At 34.6% G+C, this 11,724-nt stretch overlaps 1 protein-coding gene across 1 annotated transcript in view; it reads right to left on the reverse strand.

Moving 5' to 3' along the window:
* Positions 1 to 4,280: 4,280 nt before the first annotated feature.
* The window catches only part of KLRD1 (killer cell lectin like receptor D1), a gene marked incomplete at both ends in the record, with an annotated part of 65,297 nt that continues 57,853 nt past the window's right edge, over positions 4,281 to 11,724 (reverse strand). Inside the window, 6 exons of the mRNA XM_079714984.1 lie at positions 4,281 to 4,401; positions 5,216 to 5,319; positions 6,085 to 6,236; positions 7,683 to 7,745; positions 7,887 to 7,979; positions 9,300 to 9,351. Coding sequence (XP_079571110.1) covers positions 4,281 to 4,401; positions 5,216 to 5,319; positions 6,085 to 6,236; positions 7,683 to 7,745; positions 7,887 to 7,979; positions 9,300 to 9,351 — 585 coding nt within the window. The remainder of the gene's footprint in view (positions 4,402 to 5,215; positions 5,320 to 6,084; positions 6,237 to 7,682; positions 7,746 to 7,886; positions 7,980 to 9,299; positions 9,352 to 11,724) is intronic.

The following is an 11,724-nucleotide window of genomic DNA, read 5'->3' on the forward strand; positions in this document are numbered from 1 at the left end:
AAAAAAGTGTTGTAAATGTCCCAAAGATTTCCAGGTTTAGATAATTGAAATAAATCAAAAGGCTCCAATGAGCATAATCATATAACGCTTTTAATAAAGGCAAATAATATAAGACAACAGGAGAAAGATAATTCAAAGAAACATCCAGGGGAAAAAAAACCACAAAGGAACATCCAGGAACAAGCTTCCCAATGTTCTTATTTGCCTGAAGACATGATTCATCATCTCTGAATGAAACTGCTATTATTTGTGCTGATGTACGTGTGTTGAAACTTGGTTTCAGGAGAGCTCAGGCAGAAGTTTCCTGCAGAGTCTAGTCACATAGCAAAGATAGGATATCTACCTCAAGTGAAAGTTATCAATAAGCAAATTAGTCATACGTTCCACTCAGGAATTCTGAACCTCTAAAAAATTTATCATAAATCATTATTCAGTTAGTTAGTTAACTCACTGCCCTTATCATGGCCAACAGTCAAAAACAACTCTCAAGACTCTCTGGAGATAAGCAAAGAGCTGTCTCAGTCTAGCTGTAAAATAACTCTATTTTCATTAAGCAAATTCAGCTTCACTAACAGAGGAACTAAGAATTAATATATTGGAATAAATAGAAAAAGATTACTTGTCATGACATATGTGAACCAAATTCTTAGTTATCAGGATTCAAAAGGCAGTACTGAAATTCAGTAAGCTATGGGGACTTTCCTGATGGTGCAGTGATTAAGACTCCACCTGTCAATGCAGGGGACATGGGTTTGAACCCTGGTCCAGGAAGATCCCACATGCCGCAGGGAAACTAAGCCCGTGTTGCCACAACTACTGAGCCTGTGCTCTAGAGCCCGTGAGCCACAACTACTGAAGCCCTTGCACCACAACTACTGAAGCTCACGTGCCTAAAGCCAGTGCTCTGCAACAAGAGAAGCCACCGAATGAGAAGTCCGTGCACCACAATGAAGAGTAACCCCTGCTCGCCGCAACTAGAGAAAGCCGGAGAGCAGCAATGAAGACCCAATGCAGCCAAAAATAAATAAATAAATAAATAAATAAATAAATAAATAAATAAATAAATAAATAAATTTTAAAAGAGAAAAATCTTTAAAAAATTCAATCAGCTATGAAGTAGCAGTTATGACATATTTTTAGGGGTATGTTGGTATGGTAGGCAGAGCTCTAAGATGACCCCCAAAATACTCATGCCCTGGTGTGCATCTATATAATCCCCTCCCCTTAAATTCCAGTGAGATTTGTGAAGATGATGGAATGCTGCTGTGATTAGATTACACTAAATGGCAAAAATAAAGCTATTTTTCAGATGTAACTAAGGTTCCAAATTAGTCAACTTTCAGTTAATCAAAAGAGAGATTATTATGGGTGGACCTAACCTCATCGGGTGAACACTTAAAACAGACCTAGAGGTCATAAAGAGAGGAGTCAGGGACGCTCTCCCCTGTCCTGGAAGAAGAAAGTAGCCCCGGTGTGACTGCCTATGGGGAGGAGAGGGGAGCTGTGGGTCTCAGTCCTACAACCACAAGGAATGAAATTCTGGCCAAAGGGTGAATGAGCTTGGAAGAGGACTCTGTTTCAGATGAGAATACTGCCTGGCCAAGACCTTGGTTCCAGCCTTGTGAGGCCCTGAACAAAGAACACAATTAAGCTGTGCCTAGTTCCTGATCCATAGATAGTGTGAGATAATAAACATGCTGTTTTAAGTTTCTAAATTTAGTGTAATTTGTTATGCACCAATACATAACCCATATTACATACATTCAGGGTAATGGATAACACATTCAAAGCAACAGGATGAAATTAAGAAAGAATAAACTGACTTTTGGCAATATTATTTTGTTATATTGTGTGTTTTTTACAAATTTCCTTACACTCTCCTTTTCTTCTATATCCAACATTGAGATAGTCATTCAACTAGATCCTCCCATGTACATTAAGCCCATTTCATAGCAAAAAGCAGAGAGCAAAAGAAAAATAAATGTCTCTCCCCAGACAATATATCAGAAATGTCATGTCAGAGGGAAAAAATATTTTGTGCAAAACCTTTCTATAAAAAAAGTTGTTCCCATCCCAAGGACTACAAAGATATTTTCAGGATGAAGTAAAGCAGAATGCAGGTAAGAGTGGGAGAAAAAATAATAAAAATGAAATGGGTCAGATGGTCCTGGATTGAGTGTGATTAGTATGATGGAGCCAGATGTGAGCAGGACACTGCTATGGGTGAACAGTACTCTTCATTCAAATCAGCACTTTCCATCACAATGCCCTAAAAAGATATGGGAGCTTAAAAAAACATCTGAGCTATAATTGGGAAGCAACAGGAATTTTCTTCCCTCAATGGAGACAATTTTGATATAGATTACTCTCTGAAATTAGACATCATCCATCATATTTAACACCTTCTGTTCCCTCATTGTTCTTGCAATATTGTAATAAATGTTCATGAATTCTCAGGAAAAAAAAAGGCTGATTGAACTCTGGACACTTCATAGTGTGATGATATGAAAGTAACAATTTGAACCTATACTTTAATGTGGCTAAATAAACACAGTTGAGATTCATTCTGGACAAAAATTATGAAAATAGACTATCCTTGGTTCATTACAGAGAAAACCACTCTAGGTAGAATAAAACAAGGAAACACACAAAAAACTCAGAGGAAATTTTTGTGGGAAGAGGACAGATTGATGGGACAGTTGGAACAGAAAACTATTTATTTTCATTATAAGCTTGCCTATAATGTTCTTTTTAAATTCAATTAAACTATATGATTATGAAAATCACATGGACAGCAAAAGCAAAACATTTCAAATATCTAGAAAGTGCAATGCATGTCCGCTTAGTCCAAGTTAAACATTTGAAAGATGTTATAGTCTATCCTGAATTTTGCATAGTATAACTTAAGTGCATTTTTCCTAAATCAACCTGCATTACAAGAATGTCAAGAGTTCAAGTTGTAGTACTATTATATTTATATTTTGAGAAATAAAACATAAGAGGTTCTTTCTTCTTCCTGCCTCTTTGTATTTTAAAAATCAACTTTGGGTTCTTAGTTATTATTATTTAATTAAAATATAAAACTAGAAAGCAAATATAGATGTCAATACACAATTTTTAAGATGTAGATGCAACAATTACAAAAAAAGAATTGGCTTTTGATATCTGTGAGGTTGGGAAAATCTCTTCCAGGTCAGATGGACATCAGAACTCATTGTGTTCCCACCCCTTCTTTTACCTATTTAGAAATCCTTCAATAAAATGAGCTAGCCCCTCCTCCACCCAAAAAAAAAGGGTAATTATTGGGTTGGCCCAAAAGTTCATTCGGGTTTTTCTGTAACATCTTACAGTATTTAGTTTTTGGTACATACTTTTAGGAAAAGGCTTTGGGGACTGGCTAGAGATTAAAATCTTCAATGTACATGTAAGAATGGCTTTTTTACTGATGGATAAGCATAAGGCAAGAAAGATATTTGGAGTAAAGGAATAAGTATTATAAATTTATATGATCAGGGCTTAGATGCCTTTTCCTCTTGCAAAATATGAAAGCAATCACGTGAGACCATATATTTGGCCAAAGACTTCCAACTGTTCTGTAGAACTCTGTAGCATCAAGAGAAGACACACAAATGTGTTCCCCTCTGAGGCCAGGTGATACATAACAAGAAACTATTATATGGCACTTTCAGCTCTGAATTAGAACATATAGATGTATAGATATCCAGAAAGAATTAAAAAAGAACACTAAAATTATTTTTACTTCCAGAAAAAGAGAGATGAGGATGGGGCTTCTCAACTTAGTATGCCATACAAAGGACTGATATGATGTGATATATATTATTTCGCATGAATTAAGTTTTATTTAAATTTCTGCAGAATTTCCAAGAATATATGCATAAACTATTGAATTCACTATTTACCATATACATTAATATTCATGAAATTATTTGTCTTGACTATAATTTTAGGTGTAGGCACACATTTCATCAATTTTAAGACACATGGCAAAATTTAAAAATTATAACTATATATGATGATGGATGTTAATTAGACCTAGTGTCTAGTTATTGTTATGTTGAATACTTGAAGCTAACATAATGTTATATGTCAATTATATCTTGGTAAACATTTAAACACATTTTCAAATACATGAAAATTATGATTGATAAGACACAATTTGAAACATTTTACAGATCTCAGAAGTAGGTAGTTAGTAATATATGTTACCATTCTAAGTATACTGAATCTTCATTGCACACCCCTTCTGCCCCAAGAAACATCTAAATAAGCTGTTGCTTACAGACATAACGATATTTACTTCCACAGTCTGCATCCAAAACACTTCCGCTTGGGCCATATATTATGCAGTTCTTTGGATTTAGACGGTGAAGGAATATAAATCTGTAATGAAGAAGAATTTTTTAATATATTGGGAAAAGGAAATGAGAATGTTCAAGGATGATGTTTTTGTTAAATGATAGAACTATAGAAATTTTAAAAGCATTTTAATGAGATATTACCACATTAAGGCATTACCTTTTTTTCATTCAAGTCAGTTTTCACAATTTCAGAGTACAATGTTACAAAAACTCAGCTATTGCATCAATAATCAATAGCAATGAAGTTGGGGATTTTTTTGTTTTTGCTGTTGTTTTTAATGGTTTTGATATGTTATATACTTTACTTCTAAGATGCATCTGCTAATCTAGTCTAGGAAAAAAATCAGAGCATAAAACCTGTCATTGTATGATACTGTAAATCCCATGTTTATGAATGAAAATGAGATTTGAAGATTACAAGTACACAGAAAATAAGCCCTGAATGTTTGAAATATGGGATGATGCTGAGAATATTGGGCTCCACCAGAATAAGGAAAATAGTGGATATACTCTTTTCTCTGGACGGCTTTTGTGTATGTGAGAATCTGTACATGTACATACATATCCAAGTGCTTGTACCAAGGCAGGAAATAAAAGCATATATCAAAAGCTCTTTTAGAGTCACAAGTACACTAACTTCATGTCACTTGAGCATACACTTGGGTGTTGTGGTTGGTACTAAAATTGTTATTCTGTTGTATCAATTCTCTTTTCTGTATTCTCACATCCTAAGCAGGATATCTTACCTACAGTGTTCCTGGATGTTACGTTCTCTGATCAGATCTAAGGATAAACTCAAAAAGAACAGAAAAAGGTTTTGAGTGCCAGAAACGTACAGATCTTGGGAGAGAGTAGAATTATCCTCCCACAGCCAGGCATGATGTTCTTCATTGTAAGAGAGTCCAATCCAGTAATAATAGGAACTGGATTTCATAAAATGCTGTTTGGAAACAAAGACCAACATATTAACCTATTTTGAATCTACTCTAGGGATCATGTACTTTTAAGAAAGTCAGTGTCCAGTATTCAGATTCAGTTTTTCAATTATACAAACTAAAATCATTCTAAACTTTTAATTTAGGAGGTATAGTCAAGTCACATGCCTTATATTTCTCATTCATCAGGCCCATTCATTTATGGAGGAAAACATACCACAGAATCTCACTTCTTGAAAGAATGAAAAACATCATAAAGAGAATTAGAGCTTTCATGGAACACTTCCTTCACTAGGGATCAGCAATCAAAGTTGATCCCAAATCAACAGCATCTTGAGGGATAAATCTTAGCACAGGTTCTGCATGGAGCTAGAGAAAATTTTCACTTTTTCTTAAGAGTTGGGTGATTGTTTTATAATATTCTTCATATTCCAAGAGTGATAACAAAAGCTATATAATTACAAAATAAATTATAAATTCAATTAATGAACTAAAAATTCAAAGTTCTTTGAATAAAAATAATGATCTATTATTTATTCTTTGAATTCTCTCTAAAAAATTTCTTGTACTTTATCTGTCACATTCCTATAATGTAAATCTTTGAGAAATTTTGTGTAGATTTTATGACTGTTTCAAAGTATAGGAAATTAGTTCAAATATAACTGCCTATTTACTATCTGATTAAAGACTTGAATTAAAGTATTCAGCTTACTTAGATAATATTTTCCTAGGTAAAAAAAAATGTAGAAAAACCAGAATTAAATACATGCCAGTTCATTTCTGTTTTGTATCTGAAGTAGACTGGAATTATGAGAAACACAAAAATTTCTACTCTCTTTCCATGTTTTTAATTCATTAGAAATGAAGTAACAGTTGCATTGGTAGCCAATCCACTTTTCTCGGCAAGAACAGCAGCCAGATCCTAAGAGAAAAAACAAAACATGACTTGATGACATTGGAGATTCGGTTTTTTTCAGTGCTATTTACTCATTTGTTATTTAATTTTTTCTACAACTCTTCTTTGAGAATTTACTGTATACACCACAGTTCAGGGGATATTAATCTGAATGACTCAGACATGATCCTTCTTCCTCATGAAGATTATATTCTAGAGATAGAGACAGAATTATACAAATCTCAGTCATTTATGAATTATATTTAATGATAATTTGTGTAAGTATACACAAGGAATTCAGTATGTTAAAATATTGTGAAGCAGAATATAGGATGGGGGCGGTTAGAAGAACTTCTTTTGAGGAAGTGACCCAAAGTTGATCTCTGCTGTGTAATTAAAAGCGAACTAGATAAAAGAGATATTTAAAGGAGGAAAGCATTTTAGCATATTTCCTGAGTCAGAAAATAATTCTGGATATTTTATTTCAAAATGAAGTTCATAAAGCACTTAGCTTGAAATCTGACCATCCAGTTTACTAGTGACAGTGTCTTCAACATTTACCATCCTCAGCGATAAAAGTCATATTATGTGGTAGGCACTCAAATCTTTGTCAAATGAATGGTGCTGAGATTGTAGAGTTGAATGGTGGCTACCAAGGGCTGGGAGGTGGGGGAAATGGGGAGCTGTTGGTCAAAAGGTACGAGCTTCCATTTAGAAGATGATTAAGTTTTGGGGATCTACTGTGCATCATTACAACTAGAGTTAACAATACTGTATTATATACTTGGGAGTTGCTACAAGAGAGCTTCTTAAACATTCTCACCGCAAAAAGACATGATAGTTGTGTGACATGATGGAGGTGTTAGTCAATGCTATGGTGGTAATAATATTAAAATAAGTGAATCATTGTACACTTTAAACTTACACGATGTCATATGTCAATTATATCTCAATAAAATTGGAAAAACTCTGAGGGAAAAAAGATATGAATGAAATGCTATATGAACACAGAAGATGGTGAGACATCATTTAGGAAAAGATACGTTTAAAAACTTGGACTTTGAGCTGAAGTTCACGGGTTAAGTAGAGTTTAGAATTGCAGAAATCTCTGTGCTTCTTTCTGAGTTACGGAAGAAGCGGAGGTAAAGGTAAAGAGGTATCGAAGTATGGGTTATGAAACACAAGGAGGCACTTAGGATCAGCTACAATATTTACTGTTATTTGCTTTTGTTACTTAAACATGAGCAGTCACATAGGAAAAATAGGTCACTTCAGGCTAATATTTTCCTTATTACTTAATATATAAATGACACACATTCAATGTAATTTAATAAATTCTTAAGTTAGCAATAAAATGAGACTATCCTATAATTTCTATTACTAAGCATAATATCCCTTCATGCTTCTGTGTGAGAAAAACAAGAATATTTCATTCTCTACCAGCACTAAAGTTTTCCAAAGTATGGAACCCACCTTCCCGGAGATCTGTGGAGGGTCCTGGAGAGAATGTTGGCTGAACACTTTGTTTAGTAAATGCTGTAAGAAGTAATTAGAAATTTACTTCATCAGACACAGGTTTATGAAATAACAAAATATTACACATTATGAAACCTTTATTGTAAGACAGTTTCATCACAATTTTGATCTTTTTATATAGTCTTGACTAGAAAAACTTACAATTTTTCAACAAAACTCCCAAAGCAGCCACCAAAAAAAGGCACATTACTCCTAGGACCCCAGAAATCAGCCTCCATGGAGTGGTCTGAAAAGCTATAAAGAAAGAGAGATAGGGTAAAGATTTAAAGAACAAACAGAGGAGCTGAAGTTCTTAAAAGCAGAAACCAGTGAGGGAATCCAAAAAGTTCCTTGGTTTAATGAGCCAATCATTTTGCCAGTGAAATGTTGGAAAATGAAGACATTCCATTTAGAACTCCACCCAATACCAAAAATTTTATATGATGTACTTTATTATTCAGTGAGATTAGCCATACCTTTTCCTCTTTATCAGCTCTATCTTATCAAACTGTACTTACCATTTATTTTTTAATTTGACAAAGAAGCTTAGAGATCTGTAGTAAAAAGAGATCAACAGGCACCAAGTTCGGTCTTGTGGGCTGATATAACAAACTCTTATTTTTGTAACAGCAACAAAAAAATCACGAGAAAGAGAATCTGATTCCCGTTAGGTAGCTGAGAAAATGTAGGATTCATTAAAAATGTTATTTTCTCAAGGAATCAGAGCTATTAAGTACCCAATTCAGAAATCAAATGAAAGTTTGTCTAGACCCAGAGTCTTTCATTCAACATATATTCCATCATTGTTACAATAATATCAATACTACTTGGGAGTGTGTCCTTCTGCTAATCTCAGTGTATCCACTACTCTGAGAAATGTCAGGCTGCTCATAGCTTTGTAGAGGCTGTACCGTGAAGAGAAGACACGGTGTGATGAGAGGTTCCCCAACCGGTAATAACTTGGGAACCTGAGTTCATTTCACAGTACATTGAATTATGATACATAAAAAACCACTTTTTTTACAGGAACCACGTTTTACATGTATTACATCTTCTCATACCAAAAATTACTTGCTCACAGGCATTTCCCCTAAAATAATTTAGCATCAGGAGATTCTGCATTAACATTAGCACGCTCCCAAAGGGTGTTGTCATTCACAGCAGTTCAATGTGTCAAACTGTTAATCTGGGTGGTTTGGGAGATGTCACAACACAAATGGTAAATTTAAAAAACAAACACTTTCAAACATTTTGTTGATAATATTTAACATTCTCTATTTATTTTCATGCTAGAATTATGTTGTTTATATTTTTCCTGGTAAATTCAGATTCCAATCAGAATTTAGAGCTATCCCTGTCAGAATCCACTCTTTAAACCTGTTGGAAAAATCTTTACAAAATCATTTCTAAGTTACAGAATGAAGAATCAGAAAAATGAAATTAAAGTATAAAGTGCAGCTACATGGAGAGCCTAAAAATGTATACTTTTGTCTTAAAGCGTTGCTTCAAATTAGCCATACCCACAAGATATTTTTCCTGGTTATTTTTATTTTTTCATTTTATCACTTGACATACCTGCCATGTGAAATGTTGTTCCAGTGTTGATGCAGGAAAGGCACGATGGCTGCTTGTTCAAGAAGAATTGGGTTAGATAACGGAGCTGAGCTGTAGACTAAGGAACCTGAAAGTTGTGTATGAAGAAATTTTTTTAAAAAGAAAAATTGTGTATTCAAGTGTGCTTGCATCATCTGCTGATGAGACATGGATGTGTAGTATGAACAAGAAGCAGTAAAATCACTATCTTCTAAAATGTTTCTGGAACCACAATACAGGAAATTCTCACTGAACTTGTTCAATGCACACCCTTTGACTATCACAAAAGAAGGTGACAGGAAGTTTTTTTAACGTTTGAACATCAAAGTCATCTTAAAAAAATTACTTGAAAAATGGAAAATATAAGCAAGCCAAAGGCAAATTTACTTGGTATAATAAAATTCCACACATAAGTTTCCTTTTTTAATAATGAGAAATGTCTATTATTTACCATATGCCAAACATAGTTTAAAGCACTCGGCCTATATTAGCTTATTTATCCCTGAAAATGACTTAATAATAAAGATATATAAATATACATGTTTTACCAATGAGAAAAGTATAGTATAGTAAAGCTAAGTACTAGAAAAAGGTCACTTATGTTTGAAACCCTTGTAGTCTTTCTCTAGAGCACATATGTGATATATTTCAAATTAAGCCTATCTCTGTGTGTCTATATGTTTTGTTGATTTTCATTTATTTTCTTTAGTACAGAGTGGGTGGAATTTTACAGCTCTCATTTTGTGCTTCTGATCCCTGCCTCACTAACTCAAGTGTGGAAGGCAAAGATAAAAAGGGTAGAGTCAGAGGGACTTCCCATGACTGTCCCCCCCCCCCACACACACACGCACTATGACTGCCTCAGCTGGCCTAAGCCCACACGTAGTGCCTCATTCACAACAGCCTTAAAAAGTTTCATTTATTCTTGACTCTCCTTATTTTTACTAATATGTTAATTATTATAATCGTTTACAGTGTTATTCAGGTAATATAGAGATAATTCAAGTTACACATTTTTGTCCTCAGAAGCGTAACCTTAACAGTGAGAATTTCAAAAGAGGGACAAATAGGCAGATTAAGAGTTGAGAACAGAGACCTTGATCTACGATAAAGAGTCAGGAAATATAATCTACCATTCATTCCCACACAAAACATAACTCCCAAGTTTTTTTGTTATTTATATTGTTTATTTTTAAGCATTATAATATTACCATAGATGAACCCTTTTGTAAAAGACAGGCTTTTCAACCAAAAAGCAGAAGAGAAACAAAAAACCAGGACTGTGATTTGATTTCTTGGTTTCCATGAGGCTAAAAGTTTTCCATCTTTTCAACTTGCACTGTGTGCATTGGGCTGCTTTCACTGAATCACCAAAATAGCTGAAACATAAATCCTACCTCGAGAATATGAACGTGAAAATTCTTCATCCAGATTTTACGCAAAGCCAAGTTGAAAGATGTGATAGAAATGAAACTGTGCCTTCTTAAAGTCTATTTTTTCTGTTTTAATGTTGTACAAAGCTGAACTAGCAAAAACTGCCTAATTTTGCTCATTTTTTGCTCTCTGTCTCTCTCTTTACCTTAGTTCACTAACTCAGAAGTCAAAATCCATCAAAGATGTGTTCAGTCCAACAACTCTAAGCTCAAGTCACAAATAAGATAACTGAATACACACATGCTCACACACACAAGATATAGATAGATAGGTAGAGATATGTACGTGTGTGTGTGTGTGTGTGTGTGTATATATAAACTCCCTTTAATTCTTTCTGAACTGTCGACCCTGGTTGATTGGTCCATTTTTGCACATAGGCAGTTGAATTGTTTTTGTGTCAGTTTCCCTACTATTTATCTCCACTTGGAGCAGAAGTTTTCATTTCCCCATCCATATCCCTCGGAATGTTTGTAAACTATGGCCAATCATTATCTGCAGCTCTGTGTCTGCAGACTTTTTCCTCCTGGAACTGCTGAAAGCTTTGCTGCTCTCACACATGACAGTCCAGAAGTACTAAGGAATTCTCACCTGGATGGCCCTCAGGCAACGAATCTCAGGATTTGGGGTAGTTCAGCAACTTTGACCTGAATGGAAAGCAATTTAGAACATTGTGTTTTTTCCCATTTCCCAGAATCTTTCAACAGCGTTAGGTTCCAGTCTCCTCCTCTAGTATCTAGATTAAGAGAATGACCTATAGTGTGTTCTGCCCTCCCTTTCCTGGTTCAACACTCCCTACCTTTATCCACCACACATCCCAAATAAACTTTTCACTCAAACCTTTATAGGGGTCTGTTGCAGAGAGAACCCAGATGGAAATTCCACTGAAATGTTCAGCTTCACTTACATGTTTGTTTGTTAAATGTTAGGTGCCCTTCCTGAAAATGCATGTCTCTCTGCAGGATCTCCTCTGCCC

This window comes from Hyperoodon ampullatus (assembly GCF_949752795.1).
Source record: "Hyperoodon ampullatus genome assembly, chromosome: 11".
NCBI classification, from domain to species: Eukaryota; Metazoa; Chordata; class Mammalia; order Artiodactyla; family Ziphiidae; genus Hyperoodon; species Hyperoodon ampullatus.